The following is a 20,731-nucleotide window of genomic DNA, read 5'->3' as shown; positions in this document are numbered from 1 at the left end:
TTAGTCTTGTTAAAATGTGGATTCTTAAACTTGAGTATTTCTTCCAGTTTTTGAGGGTGGATGCAGTTAGAGATACCAGTATTTATATCTGCCATTGTGTGTGTTTCTTGCAGTGTGTGCGTGTTCCCTCCAATCATACCAATTTCATGCATATTCTATTTTATTTCTGCTCTCTCAGTTCTCCATGATGATGATTTGAATTGTAAACATACTTAAAGCAGAACAGGATATGTATAACTTTGTTCAGACTGTGACAATTAGTTCACCTGAAATTAATGTTCACTTGTTTGTGCATGTTGTCCTTAAATGCATCTTTGCTCCTTTGCTTTGAAGCTGGCTTCAAAGACTATTTAAGATTATTTGCTTTCATAGCATTTCTATTAAAATGCTTCGCTGCCAGCAACAGCTTCCCAAAACATGCTCTTTCAGGGCTTTTCACAATAAAGTGTTAGTGTGCATGTGTTGTTGTGTGTGTATAATGGTTGTGTGACAGTGATGAATATTCAGTTTGTAAGCGATAGTCAATAGCCTCTCTCTCTCTCCAGATATTTTTCTCCCATAAGCCACTGTGGGTTCTCTGACATTCAAACTGAAACAGCCTGTTTATCTTCTCCATTCCTCAGTTACATTCACAATATGATTTGCCCATGTTTTCAATAATTAATTTTATGGATGGCGAATCCCTTCTATCACTGCGTCCTCCCTGAGGCCCTCTTTGTGCTTTTATCCCTCCATCATTCCTCTCTGTCATCCCTCGCTCCAGTGCCTCTCATAGGCCAAACAGTCAAACCCTGAGGAACATTCACAAAGCAGAGCGGGGAGGAGATTTTATCTCCACCTGATCTGTTTGCCTTTCTGTTCTCTCTTCCCAACTCTTGTTTTTTCTCTGTAGACCCCCAGGTAAAAGAGAAGAAACACCTTTTTAATTAGTTTATCAAAGCCTGAAAGTGATGCTCATTTTTCTAATAACAGTTGAGAATTTGTCCTTTGGGAATGGTTGTTGAAGCTCTTGTTAATTTAATTTCAAACTTGTTTATTTGCTATTAGAAACAGCAGCTGGGGAGAGCAAACAATGGAGAGCAATGGAGCACAGTGTCGATAAAGGAGCAAATATATCCATACCCAAAAACACCCCATTGACCCATTCCAGCTCAGCAATTAATTTGAGGTCATCCTTTACTCTATGATGGGCCTCATTGGTGATGTGGCCTCTTCTATTGGACTTTGACTATCTTTATTATACAATCACTGCACTCAATTCTGGCCTCCGTCCAGTATTAGATGACACAGGAAGAGTGTTTCATCTTACCCTTCTCTTCTCTAGCCTGTCTCTTAAGGAAAATTAAGGGTAAAAAAAGGGATAAAATTGACAAAAAGTGACAAAAAGTGGACGAGTATAGGGCAATTTACTGTCAACTGTAATTGTAATACTATTTTATAGCTTCAACATGCTTTTCTACCAGGAATCCACTTTGAATGATTGCAGCAATTAAATGGCTGGAAGATATGTTCAGGGTTGGATCATCAGGGGACTTTTTAAAGAAGGATTGTTTTGCACACTGTAGACAATAAACTGCCATATTTTGCCTTAATGAATAATAGTGCAATAAGACAGCAACACTGACACATTAATGCCATTGTGGCAGTGATGCAGTTACTGAATTCGGCATTTTCCCTGTGAAGACATGGATCAAAATCATGACCTTGTGTATTGCAAGGTATTGCACTCAATAGCATCCCACTGGGAGTATCCATTCAAACAAATGATGTTATAAAGCACTGACTGTGATTTAATGACTGTCTACGGGGTCTACAATTATTTTTGAAATGGTTACTTGTTTTTGCAGGTTTCTGGTGTACATGTCGTACAACTTTTAATCTTCACTCAACTTTCCTCCCTAGTCAAAGGAATGAGAAAGAGACATATTGTTGGACATACAGTTTAACATACAGTATGTGTTAAAATAAAAAAAAATACACATGGGTATTTTGTGAGACTGGCGGGTCAAATGTATAAATCAGTTATCCTGTCATGAAGAATATTTTTTATGCAGTGTTTGAAGGCTTGACATTTACACAAATAAAATCACCACTGTATCAGAAACGAAACAACATCTATTGTTAAATGGAAAAGCTGATTTCGCATTTGATTTTATTAACTTTTATATATACAGGAGCACTAAGCTGAATAAGAATGGGTCTCATTTTCAAATGCCAACAGCATTATGCAGTATGTTTCTAGCTCTCCTCTGGCTGGCTGTGTTTGTCCTGTTGCTCCCTGTGGGCTCTGAGCTGTGGACTTAAACAGAAGGAGGGAGGGAGGTGATGGAAGTCAATATAGGAACCTAGTTCATCCACAGTTGGGGAAATGGACACACAGCGAGGGCGGAGGTAGGTTTATTACGCCAAAGTAACAAAGCTATCCCTGCTGAGACATAAGTAAGATAACAACCTGTAAGATGTTCATTAAAACCACGGCACAGATAAAAAGGCAAATGCTTCCGAAACAAATTAGAAAAAAACAAACTCTCCTACCATTCATATACCTTTTATATATACTGTACAGAGAGAACTTATGGATCTGTTAAAGATAATATACACAAATATATATGGACATCATTTTCAAATGAGCTTGATAATGACTTTGATCTTCATTTCCAGGTACATTTTTTTAGTATTTTCTAAGATCCAGCACCACTTTTGATTTCAGCAGGGAATATTTTTTCTTTTATGTACTTGCTGTGCTCGCTGAGCATGAGCTACCAACCAAGGAGTATATTGATTCCCCCCCAATATACAAAAGCAGATCTGACCAGATGGTAGCTGGGTTGATGCTGGGTTTGCAGCAACAGCAGAGCTTTCAAAGCATGCAGCAACACAGCAGTGAGATGTACAACAGCCAAGAGGCATCCATGTCGACAGATTTTTGAAAGTCAGTCTGTAGTCAAGTCTACAGCTTGGCACTGTACAAGGGTGTTTTGGTTCTAAAAGAAAGCTGTCTAGTGTTAATTGTATTGTAAAATTATAGCTGATTGATTACAGCTATAGATAGCACACATAAATATATTATACTCTATATAAAAAGAACCTATGAAATCACTTTACTTTACATGAGTGCATTTAGAAATTGAAATTATGCACTCATTATCATTCTGTCAACACCATTAACGCTGATCGCTGCCACAGCCCCCCTCACCTCCGTTTACATTGTGCAGAAAAAAGTTGATAACCGTGAGAGCAACATGATAAAATCATTGGTCGTCAATCAAAAACGGTGGCCATAGATCATGCTGTGAGACGTCCACCAGAGGCCAATTTAGAGCTTTGTCAACCAAACGTTGCATCAAAATTCTGACATTTCTGAAATTTACGACCAAAATCCCACAATGTGATATGTCTCTGCTTGTATCTAATAAAGTCAGATGGATCTAGTATTAGACCCACATGTGACATGCAATTAACTTGTGAACTTCTTATCACAGGGGCGGTGCGGTGGTGCAATGGTTAGCACTGTTGCACACACAGCAAGAAGGTCATGGGTTCATGTTCTCCCCGTGTCCGTGTGGGTATCCGGCTTCTTCCCACCATCCAAAGACATGCAGGCTAGGTTAATTGTCCTTAGGTGTGGTTGTTTGTCTGTGTGGGGCCCTGCGATGGACTGGCGACCTGTGTGTACCTCACACCCGGGTGTACCTTGCCTTTTGCACGATGTAAGCTGGGATTGGCTCCAGCCCCCCGTGACCCTGTACGCAGGATAAGCGGTTGACGATGGATGGATGGACTTGTTATCACAGTCTGGATGTGTGGTATTTTTTTTGTTTGTTTTGGATGTTCATGTATGTCTTAGGGAGATTAGTTCTCCAAGCCAACTCCTAATTGCTGCTCTGATTCTTTGAGATTCATTAAAGAGCATTTTCCACCCAATATAACTACATGACCATTTCCATTAAATGGTCTGACTGAAATACTCCACTTCATTTAAAGACTTTTACTCTGCAAAATTGTGTTTATATCCGAACAACAAACCTACATAACTGCCAACTCTTCCATCTGTCTCACCCCTACAGACTGGTAACCCAGCACCCAGGGGTCATCAGTCAGCCTTACATATGGCCAAAGACAATGGCTAGGCCAATTGGTAGTAGTGTCTGTGCACAGACTCTACTACCAAGTGGCCTAGCCATTGTCTGATGTCTGTGTACAGACACTACCGTAACTATAACATCATAGACAAAGCACACAGATGATTCTCCCTGTTTTATCCTCCCTTATCAGCTACCTATTTCAAAGCACTGCGTCTTCACAGTTTCTCCATGAAGCAGTGTCTGATGAAGAAAAATAATATTTACTTCACGCTCACACACATAAACTCTTTGTACTTGTTCATCTGGCAACGTCTTATCAGCAGCAGACAACCTTGTTCATTTACATAAATCAATAACATATTTGAGGTAAAAATGTGGTTTAGAGTGTGAAAAGGAGTTTTACATGGCACTTTGGAATGAATGGAAATGCAATAAGGCATGTCAAGTTATATTGCTCATGCATATTGACTTGTTCACACACACACACACACACGCAGATGAGAATACAGTCACACTTAAGATTAGAAAGAAGAAGGGAAATAAAAGGAGATGAGACTCGTATTGAGGAAAGTGAAAGAGAGGTGGCGGGAGTGTGCTGCAGTGCTCCTGCATTACAATTGATTGGCTGGTTTAACCGCTACTGCTGGTCACTCAACCTTTAAATAGATAGATAAAACTCTCTTTTACCCTACAATCTTCTATTCGCTTCTCTTCCCTGCCTCCTCCTTCCCCTCTTCATCCTGCCATTTTCTCCTCTCCATTGCTTTCTCCTTTCTTTCCTCGACTCTTTTTCTATCCTCTCATTTACTCTTCTCCTTTCTTCTTTTCATTTCTCTTATTTATTTTCTACTCTTCATTCTTTTTCCTCTCCTCTCCTTCAATATATACCATAAATATTCAAATCACATTAGCTGAAGACAGTTTCACATTCAGAGCCTCAATGTCTCTCCAAATGAACTGTTCATGAGAAAGTTTTATCTTTGTAATGATCTACATGTGATGATTTGCGTTTTAGTGTGTGTAGGAGGATAAACTGACTTGCTCATTTGTATGTGTGTCTGATTTCCAATTTGTCTGAGAGTGGAGGTCACACACTAATCCCAAATTGTCCTCCAATCCTCTGTTAAACAGATACGAGCCTCCTTTTCCCAAGATTCTTCCTCTCCGGCTCTCTCCTCTCTCCCTTCATCTCTCATTTCCTCACGGTGAAAAAGTCGTTTTGCAACGAAGTGAAATAAGATAGGTTTCCTCTAGCACTGATAGATGGAGGTGAGGGCAGGCCCAAATAAGCGTGCGATAGAAACACACAGCAGAGCAGACAGCTATCAGGAAGAAAGTTGACATATCATCTCTCTGCTTTCTGGGGAATATGAGAGGGTATGCAGGCTTGTTAATGTGTTTGCATCTGTGTGTGTGTTTTACAGATTGTAAGGAAGGAAGTGTGTTGCTCAGTTATGACAGATGTGTGCAGTGTACTATGAATCTCTTCCCTTGAGACTATCTAAGCTTCACCATCTTTATTGTGTGTTTGTTCTTATACCTCAAAGATAAACAAAGCTCTCCCATATCCTTTGGCAGCTCCAGATATGTTCAGCGTTGCATATGTTACATAAGAGTTGATATGTGTAGGTGTTCATTCATTCTTATAGATGGTTGTTGAGATTACAGCGTTACCGCGAGTAGAGACAAGAAAACCGCCATCGCGTTTGACTCTGGCTGATAAACAACACATAAACAGCATCACAGTGTGTGATCAGGTCAGAAAGTAGTTGATGTTCACAGCAGACAGCAGCTGTGGTTCAAACACAAGCCATTAGGCCCCTAATGGAGACAAGGCCACTCTTGTTTTATGATCTTAGCAGCCACATGTTAATGACTTTAACACTTTCATCAGTACAATCTTTGCGAAGTTTTTATTAACTTGGGATTTGAAATCATTTTTAGTTTCTTCACCATGATTACGGCATGTGGTCTTTGTGTGGTTTAAAACCCACTTTGTCTTTGATCTCATTTTATTAGCTTTGTCTTTTCTGTTGGTTTTGTCCATGTAAATTGCTTTTATCTTTCTTTACTGTAATACATATCTGGGACATGACTGTCCAGTCCAGAGCCCACTGCCTGATGTTGGCATGTTTCTGACTTCATTTGTATTAATGAAATTAACTAGTTAACAGGTTCTGGAGCAGTGCTATGCATCACCTGTCAAGCCTGCCAAGTCCTGTTAGTCTTGACAATAGACAGTGCTTTGTGATTAATTGCACCCTTGCATCAATCTAAAAAGTTTGAAGCTACCTTTGATTAGAGCATAGAATCTCAAACTCCCCCCGGATCCCAAACTGCAGATAAATCCATCTGATTCAGGTGGTGATCTGTTTGAAAAGAACTTTTCTCTAGCCATGATACTCCGCAGCAGTCAGACCACAGCCAAACCACTCAGGAGAGCTGAGGTGCACATACCTCGGCCTCATTGGCACCTCCCAAGTAACCTAAACTAACCTAATCCACCTAAGCTCCCCTAATGAGAGCTCTCCAACTCTGGCTCGATTTCAGACTCCTTTCCTTCGTCCGCAAGGGCCAAGAGCCGCAAGAGACAGCTTGAACCCTCTCCATACACTCTGCCTCCCTCATGGACAGTTCCTAGCAATCCATGCACACTCACCGTCTCCTCACATCAGCCATCTTCATATCGTCAATCCAAACCCAGCTCCCAAATGAAACGTGGCCCATCTCCAATGTGGTCTAAAAGGGAAAGGCATGTATTTCATACAATAAATAATAAAGCCAGGTTGTCTGCTTTACTCAGCCTCCATAAATACTCCAGCAAAAAAAATTCCAGCATCCAAGTCAGAGCCATCCACCTCCAGGGTCGTCACACATGACATCATAGCGCCTCCATCCCCTTCAGGTTGTGTTTCTCCCTATGCCCTTTCCCTCTGTGTCTGACCTTTCTCAGCTTATTTCATAATTCTCTCTCTCCTATATTACACCAGCAGATTCTCTTCAGTAATTGCGTAGATGTAGCCCTGCTCCTTCAGCCATCCCTCATTGACACCAGCCAGTCTACTAGCAGACAGATGCACCAAACAAAGGCACCAAATGGTTACCCTTTTCGGCCACCTCAATTATGCCATATGCATAATTCGTTAAGTGAAACCTTTCCTTTCTACCCTTTCAACCAAAGCAGCAGTCGTCCATTCTCTCCATGTCCTACATGACGCATGCAAGATGGAAATGTGTTTTTGATTCAGGAATCAGCTTTTTCATTTAACTAGTTACCAGTAGTAGTTTATACCTCCCATTTCCATGTTTTCTCAGTCCCTGCATCCATTCTCTACATTCAGGCCATGGTTGACTTTCTTGAATCCATGTTCTTGCCGGCTAGATTTCGCTTCCTGTGGTTCATAATTCACCCCAACTTCATCTACCTCTAATCCTTTTTGTATCCCAGTCTTACTTCTGGCTCTCTTATATTTATACTTCGGAGAGCTATATTCCCCATCTGCATTTTCTCAGCTTATATGAGCTGCTGACCAAATCAGTTCCAGGTCTGCTGCCAAGACCTCCCCTCAAGACCCACTATTTCTGACCGAAATTAAGTCCTCCACATTTCATAACATATCTTCAGAACAATATTTCAGCCATTCTTTCTGAACTGATGAGTTTCTACAGCAGTCAGACTGGGATTCTCAAACCATTCAAGTCCCCTTCGTTGGTCATCTGGCATGTCTCACCTTCTTTTGCAACAATCTTAATAATGTCCGTCAAGCTCAAGCTCACCTCAAATCCATTTAAATATGTTGCTACGCACGTGTAGTTACATTTTTGAGGAGGTGCACGTCAGGCTACGCCGTAGGTGAAAGCGTAGGGTAGGGGGCTACGCAGAGACTACACCGTCGATTTGACGCAGAAGTATAAATTGCACTTTAGTCTCCTCCTCCCTCACCAAACCAGCCTAAATGGACAAATTCCTCCTCCACATTCATCCTCTTCCTAACATCCATTCATCCATCCTTAACCTCCAGTACTTCCTCATTCCATAAGCTCACATTGTTGTGGTGTGGTCCTTGTTAGTGAAAAAGCTCACATTTCTCTTTTACACTGTCATTTTCACCTCCAGTTTTTTCTCTTTTCTTGTGTCTGTCAAATGAAAGTGGGTTTGTGCTGTTAGCCTAGTGTGAAATGACACAATGTTCAGAGTCAATGAGCTGCTTTGATCTTTTGTCACTCTGGACACCAGCCAGCTGTGCCTTGCTGCCACGGCAATAATGTCACTGTGGAGATTGATTTGGATGAAGATGGGGTTGACGCTCAGAGAGAATAGTCCTCATTAAGCAGCTCACACCGCGGAAAACTCGACGTTTACTTCATACCTTTTACCATTCTTCTTCTCAGTCTTTTTCTCCAACTCATTATTTTTCTGCCTGCTTCAGTTAGTTGAACGTAAGAATCTGCCAGCTGGAAAACCAAAATAACAGCTTGATGTTTGGCTGCATCAACTTTCAACTTCAGCACTACATTGTGACTATTCTCCTGCTCTGCATGTTTCCACTAACTTATTTTTGCTGCAGCTCAGAGATTAAGTTTATCCCTGATGTCTCCCTGTAGGTCCAGATGCCACCAAGGACCCCTGTCTGAAGGTGCGCTGCCCTCCTCACAAGGTGTGTGTCAGCCATGACTACCAGACAGCCATCTGCACCAATCACAAGCAGCCAACTCACAGGTAAGAACCAGTGATGTGAGATTTTGTAAACCCCTGGCCCAGCAGATAGAGTAGTCCATCCATTAATCATGGGGTTAGCAAATCAAAGTGGCAAAATGGTAGCTTGCTGCCATCAGTGTGTGTGTGTGTGTGTGTGTGTGTGTGTGTGTGTGTGTGAATGAGAAGTAAATTGTGAAGTCCTTTGGATAAAAGTGCTATTTAAATGCAGCCATTTACTTCCTCCTTGTTTGAGGTATCACCGACCCTACTGCTGTATGTGTAAAAATGCAAAATAACAATTTTTCTACCTTATATTTACTATTCTACTAACCTTAAAAAAAATGAAGTAGTAACTGTTCTCTTTGACACAAACTGCAAAGCATTGCTGTGTAAGAACCCAATCTGTACATATTCTTAACGCCAATTAATTTTAAGAAAATGCTGCGCTTTGGACTCAGCACCCAATTTGTTTGTGTTTTCAACCTTATTATGTTGCCAAATTTAAAGTTTTTCAATTTTTCAGTTCAAGAAGCATTTCCCCCCAAAAGACATCTTAATGTTTTTTGTCCGTCTTGGGTTTAATTGATTTCCTCAAGTCATTAGCTCCTAAGATACTTGGATTTAATGCTTTGCTTTGAACTGTGTTAATTACACATTCTATTTGCTGCTTAATATGTCAAACTATTCACCTGAAATCTGTATCACTCACTGAAGCTTTGGACCATGATATTATTTTATCTACGAGTTAAATTAGTTGCAGTGATTAGCATAACACAGTTTCAGTGTCCTCTCAGAGGGCAAACTCAGACATTGTTCCCCTCGAGACATGTGCAAACAGGGCTTATAAAATACAGTTAATGTACACTATGTTGCAGCATGTACTGTATATCTAGGAGATGATTCATCATTATTATTCACTGCTAACAAAATTCCCTTTTTAAAGATGCCCTGAACTCATGTCGGTATTACTGTTGTGTTTACTTAATCCCCAAGCAAATTCATTTGGTTGTCCATTAAGAAACTGTCAACACAAAAGTCCCAAGCATAAATTCTTCTTCTTGAAGTTGATGTACAGACTTCCTCACTTCCCTTATTGGGCAATAGTGTTTGGCTGCAGGCTTGGACATTTACATTAGCACCAAGCTGTAATTCAAAAAACATTATGGAGGCTTACAATGTTAATTTGTGTGCAGCTCTATCCTGCTGTGCACTGTCAAATCAGAGCCTTTTCAGATTAGTGCAACATGGAAACTCTCAGCGGGGCGTTGAAGTGCAGTGTTATATGAGGGAGAAAGAGACCATTTTCTTGTTTCTGTTTGAAGTTAATATGTCTATAGATTGTCTGTCCGCTCTTCTCTATGTGGCTGTCACTCTGAGTGAGTATTTGTCATGCATGCACTAATTTCCTTGGTCAAGCCAATCCCTCCCTTTAAATCACACTAATAACTTGAGTACATTCTTGTCCTTATGCAAAGAGTACTTAATAGAAGAGGAGGAGAAGTATTTGATTTGACGGGGAGGTAGATTAAGGGAAACATCTCAGACATCAACCTACTAGTTTCATCGCACTTCCAGTTTACCTTATCTTCCAGCACTGATTTATTTATCAGTGCGGGGTGCATGTCTAATCTGCTGTGGCAATGATTGTGGCTCTGTTGATGAGTGTGACACTTCTAAAGAAACAAGAATAAGAAAGAAACGCTGCCTGGGATTTGAATCTTTTTGTATATAACATAGATGTCTCAAGTCATCAAATTAGTGTGATGCCAGTTAGACCGCTTCACAGACCAGTAGCAGCAAATGACAAAAAGAGTAAAATATTGCTCTTATTTTGAGGTTTGCTAGGAATGTTGTGGAGCGAGTAATGAGAAGAGACCACAGTAACAGCAGTAAGGACATTGTCAGTCATTTTTTAAAGTCTGTTAAGAAACTATCTTCAGCCTGACAAGTTGCAGAAGTACTAAACCCTGCCACATATAGAAGCCGCTGCATCTACACTGCTACAGGTCTGCACTGTCTTGAGATTTCATGCTACTGGAAGTTTTTTGTACACAATCTTCCCTTTTATTTCAGAAGGCTGCAGGTGTACGGAGGTGAACCGTTAAATATGGTTGCACTGTCTTGATTTACCCAATTCACGGCAAATTAATCTTACCTAAGAAAGTCAAGAACTAAACAGCTTTGTGCAACTGATTAGTTTAGATGTCTATCTGAAGTCTGACAGTTCTTAGCCACATCTATTCATCTTTGTCTTTCTTTGTGAAACCCCAGGTACTTAATATATTTGTCTGATTAGTTTAATACTGGATCCAGTGGGGCATTCTACAGACAGACATAAGACATTAAGTCAGACATATTTTGTATGCTTGTATTATTATTCCCATATCTAGTTTTTATATTAAAAAAAATACAGTATACGTTTATGAGATTACAAGTTGTGGAGGGTTTTTTGGTACTCATTTACATAAGTTATAAGGTAAATATTTTTCAATTGTTTGACCATGGATAGTTCAGTTAAATGGATGTTGTTGTAAAACTATATGTATGATAAAAACAATATATGATGAATAGTGGCACTTTTGGCCTTATTTACGCTTGTTATTTTCTTAATCTTTTTTAATGTTTTGATGTTTTAAAGAAGAAAATATGCCTTGGCAAACAGGAAACACGGTTTTAAAGTTGCAGTAGAGAATTCCTTTAAAAATAACTTTTTGTTTTATTTGATAAAACTGTCACTATATCCTGACAGATAATCTGTTAAAAAATAAAAAAGCAGGTTCCTCTGGCTCTTCCTATGTTCCTAATGCCATTTGCAAGAATCCACCACTCCCTGAACAAAACAACCAATCGGAGCCAGTGGTGTCAATCACTGCTCGCTGCACAGCCCCCTCCTCACTTGTTTCAAACATCGCATTGTACTTACATTGAGGGCTAAACAAAGGCAAGGGAATAAAAAGAAGCAAATGACCTACAGGTAAAAGCGGCAGGCCAGTTCAGTCCCTGGCACCAACAGGAGGTGTATTCCAGCAGTGGCTAGTATCACATTTATGCAGCCTATGTTGCCTTTGAGCAAGGCACTGAACCTCAACATCCAGTCAGGATAAAGAGAGATGTAAAATAATAAGCAGCAAGTGTTATATCTTTTACTACATCAGGTGATCTCTCTTACAGTTATAATTCAAACTCTGAATTAATGTTAACCATGCATGTACGTTAGCCATTATTAGTGCAGCCGTTTCACTGATATTTACTGATCTCACATAAATTTATTCTGAAGAAATGTGGCAGGAAAATTTTCGGTCGTGGGTTCAAACCCATGTTGCCCCAGCCTTTCTGTGTGGAGTGTGCATGTTCTCCCCGTATCCACGTGGGTTCTCTGTGGGTACTCCAGCTTAGTCCCACCATCCAAAGACATGCAGGCTAGGTTAATTGGTGTCTCTAAAAAAAATTGTCCTTAGGTGTGAGTGTGACTGGTTGTGTGTCTATGTGTGGCCCTGCGATGGTCTGGCGACCTGTCCAGGGTGTACCCCGCCTTTCGCCCAATGTCATCTGGGATTGGCTCCAGCCCCCCGCGACCCTGTACGCAGGACAAGCGGTTGACGATGGATGGATGGATGAAAAGGAGAAAACCTTCCATTTTAATACTCCATTTTAGTTTTCTTCAAAATCACCACAAACAGTGGTCCACTCTTGGTTGGTGTGGAATGATAGTCCACTGTTGGTAATGTAATTTATGTGTGCGCGCGTGTGTGTGTTCGCTTAAAGTGTTTCTTTCACCACTCGAGCAGACAGAAATGTTTAAATAATTAAATATTCCAGCAGTAAGCGGCACAGCGTGTGGGAGTTTTTAGATCTAGATTTTAGAGCGTAGATGAGAAAGAGGTTGTATGACATGTATGAAACTCCACCTGTTCACTTTAGGAGTTAATGTTCACTTTGCATCATTTGTTGTTGTCACATTAGTTTTTCTGTGAAGAGTCTGTTTGGCTCTCCATCTCAAATGTAATTACACTTGTTATAGAAAAGGTCTTGATGGACCAATCAGGATTCTCTCAGCTTCAGCTGACTGCTCCATAGAAAACACATTTTGCTAGTTTGGATAATATTCCTGCCTGGAATGTTATTATTACTGCACTTCAATTTTACACTCATACATACATTTATAACAGTAATGTTAGTCCAAATGTAATAAATACATTAGTATGGTTTTGACTTCCAGCCCTGTAGATATAGTTGTTTGTTTTGTGCCTTGATGTATGTGCAGGAGTCCTTGCAGGAGAAATTAAGCAATGTTTTCCCCTTCTTTGTGTCTCTCAGTGTAAAACCCAGGAAAGGCAGTGTAGGACACAAGCACAGCCTTGAAGCTGGTGCTCATGGGAAATGTAGGCTCTGCTCTGCACTCCAGTCAAGTCCTGTTTGTGGATCTGATGGGCACACCTACTCCTCTAAGGTGAGAAATCCCTTTTCCAGTTATCTCTCTTTAAGTTTAATGCTATTCCTCCTCTCTCTCTCTCCATTTCTCTCACTTTGAATGTGTCATTTTCTTGTCAGTTTCTTAGCATTTATTTATCAATAATTCAGATAACACTTAAAACAAGGACAGGATTGCTTCAAAACATAAAACAGAGCTGCTGAATTATATAAGTCATGGTATAAATATTTGAGAAGCTGTGTACTTTTCTTTGTTTTTCTGATAGATGATGTCCATATCTTTTGTCACCTTTATACACTATTTCACTTCTTCCACTGCCTCCTTCCTCCTCTTTTCTTCTTGCAGTCCCATTTTACCATCTATGTATTGACTCCTGTCCTCCTACACTGTGTTATGCAAATGACTGAGAACATGGTCAGCTATAGCAGGTTTTTCGAGCAACTTAAAATCATCTCTAGACGATTTGGAAAAGCTCTCCAACCTCCATCTTCTCATCTGACTCTTGCAACCTTTGTGATTAGTGAGCAGAGGACGATCAGTCTGAGGAGCTGAAGAGTGAAATCAGGTGGCTGAAAGAGACATAAAGTTGTGAAGCATTGTGGGAATGTCTTTGGTATAACAGACTGGATTCTTATTGGCATTCACATTCATATTATCTTATTTTGGTTGCCAGGGATGAAGCACAATCCAATAAACAGGACCCTCATACAAATGGACAAGAAAGACATCTCTTGAGTCTTTGAATCATAGTCTTTATGATGGGAATATTGGCAAAGTAGAGCAAGCTGGGAGCTTTCAGGACACCTGCATACTGTTGACACACAACATTATTTATTAATTGAAGGCAGAGCTTCAGTTCGGGCCGTTCTTTAAACATATTGTAGTTTCTGAGGAGAGAGAATCAATAAAAGCAAACCTTCAACTGCAGTCATGTTTTCTTCGCTGGGAAGCTTGTTGTCCATCCACACATCAGTCGTGTTTTTCAGCTTAGCTTTGCAGGAAATTGATGGATTTCCAGACGTCTGGTGATCATTTTGGTTTCACTGTAAATGCAGGGTTAAGCCTCCAACTCAGACGTATGAAAAGACCTGAGATTGGGAGTTTCAGCTCCCTTTGTATGAGGAAGTGAGTACATAGGCTTTCCTAATGACCTACCTGCCTGAAGCTGCGCTGAGGAGGAGAAGTGTTGAAGGAGAAACAAGAAAAAGAAAAAAAGGAAGGGGAGGGCTGGGAAGTCCCTCTGCTCTCTGCGGTAATTTAGTTGGAGGGCTTCAGTTAGCTGGTGGAGTGATGGGTCCCTGTGGCTTAACTTAAACTCTGCTCACCAGTGAGCTGCTGGTCTCAAGCTTATTCATGTTTTATTATTACACTACATGCCTCCCTCATCGTAACCACACACACACTCACACACACTCAATATCCTATTAAGAGGACAGTGCTCTTATCTCCTGAGAGGCTTCAGTCCACTAAGTTAAGTCCATTACTTCCCTCCTCTTAAATCATCCTTTCTCTCTTCTCTCTTCTCTCCTCTCTCTCTTCACCTCTTCTCTTCTACTCTCCTCTCCTGTCCCCTCATCTCCACTCCTCTCTTCACCTCTACTCTTCCCTCTCCTCTCTCCTTCTCTCTTCCCCTCTCCTCTCTCCTTCTCTCTTCCCCTCTCCTCTCTTCTCTTTCTGTCTTCTTTTGTCTTCTCTCCTCGCCTCGCCTCATCTCGCCCCCCGTCGCCTCTCTACCAATCCACCAAGTCAGGTGTTAAAACACTGTTTCATCAAAACCACATTAACCCCTGGAGAGAGACAAACATAAAGATTCATGGGGCCTCTCAGTGTGCTGACAGTGACTTGGGGAGGTCATCCATTTCCTCTCTCTCTCTCTCTCTCTCTCTCTCTCTGTCGCCCTCCCCAAACAGCTAATTCAATATGTTGAGAACAGGACAGAGCGGTGTTCCTTTGTCAAAACATTTCATTACAGTTTTGCTAAGACACATTTCTTGAAACCTTCATCCATTTTGTCGAAACTTTAAACACAAAACCTAATTTTTTAAATGCATTCACAAAACCCCTGACTCTTCTGGCAAAATGAAACAATCGTCTCAAAAACATGTAATCTATGCTCAAAATCAAACATTGCTTTCAAAACATAAACTTAAACATAATTTTTTTTGCATATAGGAATATATAGGAGCACATTTTCAAATTTAAAAAAGTATAGTAATCACAACTCAGTACAGTAAATATGTAGTATACTGTAAGTACTGAAAGTAATACAGTATTGAATATCAGTACATTCAGCACTTGCATAGAAATACAGTATTTGCATAAAAATACAGTATTGAGGATTGAGGTTAGGGCTATATGGCTGAAGGTAAACATTTATGAATCAGTGGTTGCTGGTTGATGTTGAACCACTTTCTTAGCGGGACACCACAGTGAAAGCTGACATTGTCCCATAGACAGGATGGACTGCCGGCTGATCATCCTGCTGCTTACGCTCAAACACAAAATTCCAAAGACCACACAGAAAAGTAAGACACTGTTCAGTGTAATAAGGCCCCAAGGTCAAATGACAGTAGAGAACTGTTCCTTACTTATAGCTTAGTCAAAGTGTGACATTGCTACTACGCCGACCAGCGACTTGACCACATATTGGTTTGATCACATCATTAGAAACAAGTGAGCAGAATTATGAGTTGTTGTGTGTAAAAGATGACAGCTGTGTTGTACTTGTATTTAACTTTTACGGCATTTATTTACCATTTTGCAACACAAGTGCATCACAGTGCAAGATGTATTTTAGTGAGTGAGAATGTATTTAGAGTTTTGCGAAAAGAGTGGATGAGATTTGCAAAGAGTGTCTTAACTACCTGAACTTGTTTAAGGTTTTTCCGAAAGAGTGACTGATTCGAATGGGGTTTAGTGTTTTAGCAATTGTGAAAAACTGTAAGCAACATTTGTAGCACTATCAAATAGGTGACAGGGAGGAAATTATGGATTTGAACATGGGACATGAAAAGTGCTAGCAGGATCAAGCTAAGCCGGTGTATGGCATGATATGTATATAGATGTTTATGCACAGTCATGGTCTCACCCTGACAAAACATTGTCATCATCTCACAAACAGAATTTACATAACTCATTTCAGCTTTCATTATTCCTCTTGGAAGGATCTTGTAATTGGATTTTTCCCCCCAACTAGTCCAAACAATTTCTTACCCCTGACTTACCTGAAATGAGATTTATACTGTTAAATTACATTCTGAAGTAGTCCATCTTGCTTTTTGCATTGCATTAGGTTTGTACTGCACTGGATAATAGAATGTCACTGGGCATCTCTGTGTCTAATGGTGTGTCTACATGGCTGCCTAATGGACACATCTGTTCATCGAAGATAAATGACCAATTCTGTCTCAGCAAAACTTTCACTTAATCAGCTCAACAAAGAAAGTTCAATATTCCAAGTTTTGGTTTTAATTACATATTTGCAATTTTTAACCAATATTGCAATTGCGATTCACTATGCGATTATCTTTTAATAACTTTGGAATAATAATATTGTACTTCTTTGACACTGAAATGTTTTGGTCTGCCATTCAGAAATTTTATCTGCCACTTTTGAAATGTACGCGCTAAATGAAGGAATAACATTGAGCTCATTTAGGCGTCATTTAATGTCAATAATGTAATTCAATGTTCAATATATTTACACAAAATCATGCATGTTTGCATGCACAAAAGGACCTGTCTTTCAGTACAAGACAGGACAACAGGACCCCTTACTTAACAACCAGGTATTTCAATTGAAGTTGCACGATCACTCCATTATTATCATTGTAGATGTCAGCCATGATAAGAGAAGTTAGAAAGGGAGTAAAATGGGTCAAGTCATGGCATTAAATTATATCATATATGATATTATATGATAGGGTTGACAGGTAGGCCTACCAACAGACAACAAGAAAAAACAAAAATCACCACAGTGTATTATACAGTAAGCGCTCAAAACCCACTGTTCAAAAAACAATTAATGAGTCCTTATCTCAGTTTTAATCTCCACAAGAGTCCATATCTCAAAAAAAGTCTCCTTTTCTGGATCCCAGCAAGCAAACAAAAAAAAATTCCAGTTTGAGGTTCAATACAAAAGTTGGCCAACAAAAATAAAACCAAGTGACGTACAGCGTAATGTGCCAAGTTGATGCTTCCTCTGCAGGCTGCTTTAGTCTCACGTGTCAAAATCTTGTTTTATCAGATAGCGATATTATCTCAAATGCAATTAATCATTCAGCCCTACTTGGACCACAGTAATAACATACCGAAACAACCTGTAAATTACATATCCAGAATTTATGATCTTTCTTATCGGTGCTATAGTTTTGTTTTTTGTTTTTTAAGATATATTTTGCAATTTTTGCAAATCAATAGTACCTCCTCTTCAGTAGACCTTTAATGCCTCTAGTCATTGCCCATGTTCGTTTTAATGTCACACATATTTGTAGTCTGCAGGAAGGTGGACGGGAGCTATCCTGTCTTCCAGTTAGGTCAGGTGAAAGAGAATAGATTCAATGAAAGTACAAAGGCAATATTTTCACGTGAAGTACCTGGTGTGGTTGAAACATTGTCTTTTTCCACATTATTTTACACTCCAAGCGCAAGCCAAGATATCCCTGATAATGTCATTCGTTGTTTTTTGGACTTTAGAGAAAACATTATACAACGTTTATTCTGTCTGTGATGACTTTACGGATCTTTATATATAATTATTTATATAAGTAAGTTAAGTGCCCCAGCCCTCAAGTCTGTGAAATAATGCCTCCATTACCCATGTTTTGATGGTTTTTTTTTTACAGTGTAAGTTGGAGTTTCAGAGCTGCCTTTCTGGAAAGACGGTCTCAGTAAAATGTGATGGGCTGTGTCCCTGTTTGCCTGGTCAGGAGCTCAGCAAACCACCACATAAGACTGAAAAGGCTGGTGAGTACTGTAGCTCTCTGTTCATATAAATAAACTGATGGGTGATTTTCTGTTTTGCTAGTTTTTTTGCTACCCATCCTTCCGACTACACACACAAGACGTCTTTGCATTTAAGACAAATTACTTGTCATCTCGGCTGTTACATAGTCATCTGTCCATTTCATCTGTTATGAGCTTGTCAGTCACTAAATATACAGTATAAGCTAAAGCTGGGATAGTTTGACTTTTTGTCTCCCTTTGACTAAATATAGAAGTGTACAGTATGAATGGATGTATGTATACATGTATTTATACATGGAGTATGGATGGATGGATACATGTAGATGGTTTGATGGTAGACAGAAGTGGGATAGCTAGACAAAGGGATGAATGTGCGGACAGAGAGAAGGTTATCTTTATTTTAGCCATTTTCAAGTTCAGGTGGATTTCTCAGAAGCACACGTTTATGATAACACACACACACACACAAACCCTTTCACCGGTAATCGCTCAAATTCTCCGGTAATTCACAGTGTTTCCATTCCTTTTCTGTCACCTCTCCCCTTACTCATGTTATTTTCTTCCCATCCCATCAACCCCCCCCCCCCCACACACACACACACACACACACACACACACACACACACTGACAGCTACAGGGGGCAGTGATGGAGTGAGTGTGTGTGTCTTATTGTTTGTCATGAAAATGGGATTTCAGTAGATGGATGGAGAGGTTTTGGAGGAGAAATGCAATCTAAAGGAAAGCAGCACAGAAAAGGATGGATTGTTATCGTTACAGACTTCCTCTCTCCCAGGTGGGGGAGTACTTGGATGGTTTTACTTTGTGTTTGTGTGTATGTGTGAGTGTGTGAGTGTGTGTTTGTTTGATCTATCTATCTAATATTGAATATTTGGACATTGTTATATCCTTCATACACACGTTCAGCACACACAAACACACACATTCTGCCCTCGCAGGTCTTTTCTAATCACTCTCTGATTAGAAAGCATTCAAAAAAATCCCAAGGTTCATCAGGCACATTTAATACAAAAGAAAAGTCTGCTAATTAATGACGGCTCTTTCTTTATCTTACGCTCTCCTTCATTAGTTTAAGGCTAAATGATGGAGAAAAGAGAGAGCGATGCTGCAACTGAGAAGTATTTTACCAACTACTGCCTAATTCATTTCTGTCCATCTTTGGTCAGTAGAAACTATTATGTTTTGGTTCGGTGAGAGCTTGGCTCTGGGAGAGAACAGAGTTGATGCAAAAATCGATTTCCAGATCTTGGCTCTGAGCTTCGACTTGTCTTTTGTCCTGTTCCTAAGTCTTCTCATGAGTGTCATTGTACTTTTCAGTAAAGATTGTCCTCGGACCATCAGTGAGACAGCAGGTCCAAATATTCAGAGGTGGCAGAAAGTGTGTGTGTGTGCTTGTGTTTGTCATCTCCAAACCTGATAGAATATCTCACTAGATCAGCGACACAAAATAATAAACAGATGGATGGGGCAGTAGGTTAGGAAAACACTGTGTGTATGTCAGATTGTGTTCCTATGGTAACAGTCAAAAGATCACAGCAATTTGGTATGTACAATCAATCCTCTATGATAGCCACAGTTTCAGAGTGGGTTTGAACGTTCATACCAGACTGGTAAATATCTCTGTTCATAGAACGCTGGTATATGCAACTGTATGTTCTACATGCATCCCTTCTACAGTAAACAGGATTGTTGCGTTTCAACATAGACTGTATATAAAGATGGACATTGCATTTCCACTTCCTCCCACTATTCTAAAATGAAGCCAGTTGGCTGTATATCACACGGCTGGCTGCTGTTTTGCAGTGGTTATGTCATTTGGCGCCAGAGTCTGCGCAATATCCAGGTTGGAGCCGGCACACACTTACTCAGTCGCACACAGAGCTCAGCTGCCCCCTTTGTATAGCATCAAATAACTAATTAATACAAAACTTATAAGAAACCCTTCACATACATCAGCATGATAAGAAATCTCGGTGGGACATAGTGTCAGGGTTTGTGTGGTGAGCAGGTTGGTGGACCCAAATGCAGGACTCAGAACGAAGCAGGTAGTGTTCAAAAGGTTTATTAAACCAACAAACAAAAGGCGAGCACACTTGCTGGCAGAGTGGCTGATTAACAGAGTCCAAAAACTAGGTAATCCAAACAGAAATCCAAACACAGATGAACACATGTTACGCAGTACCAGAACCTAAACGAGAACACAGAACTAGAACACAGAGTACAGAGCAGACTAAACCAAAATAATGTACACAAGAACTAGGAGCAAAAACTAAGACATGAACTAAGGACCAAGACTAAGAACAAAAACATGGAACTAAAACCCTGACTCCACAACAAGACACACAGACAGGATCATGACACATAGAGGGAGTAGGGTTTATTACCTATTTTAGGGCTTCACTTTTGGGGAGCTTTTGTCATCCATGTGTTTCCACACCACAGCAGTGGTTTGTTACAATGTTGCTTTTACACTGGAAAAATTGATACTGCATCTACGTTTTGGTTGTATTATCATTAATGTTGCAATGGGT

At 40.1% G+C, this 20,731-nt stretch overlaps 1 protein-coding gene across 3 annotated transcripts in view; it reads left to right on the top strand.

Annotated features, from left to right (window-relative positions):
* spock1 (SPARC (osteonectin), cwcv and kazal like domains proteoglycan 1) overlaps positions 1-20,731 on the top strand; it is a 109,504-nt gene that overhangs the window by 72,163 nt on the left and 16,610 nt on the right. For all 3 annotated transcript variants that reach the window (XM_038700097.1, XM_038700095.1, XM_038700096.1), the window contains 3 exons: positions 8,691-8,805; positions 13,102-13,234; positions 18,061-18,181. In XM_038700097.1, the coding sequence (XP_038556025.1) occupies positions 8,691-8,805; positions 13,102-13,234; positions 18,061-18,181 (369 nt within the window). The remainder of the gene's footprint in view (positions 1-8,690; positions 8,806-13,101; positions 13,235-18,060; positions 18,182-20,731) is intronic.

This window comes from Micropterus salmoides, unplaced genomic scaffold (genome assembly GCF_014851395.1).
Source record: "Micropterus salmoides isolate LMB-PRFRI ecotype aquatic unplaced genomic scaffold, ASM1485139v1 Ms_hic_scaffold_5, whole genome shotgun sequence".
Lineage (NCBI taxonomy): Eukaryota > Metazoa > Chordata > Actinopteri > Centrarchiformes > Centrarchidae > Micropterus > Micropterus salmoides.
The sequence above is the reverse complement of the archived record's forward strand: the minus strand, read 5'-3'. Positions and strand labels throughout refer to the sequence as shown.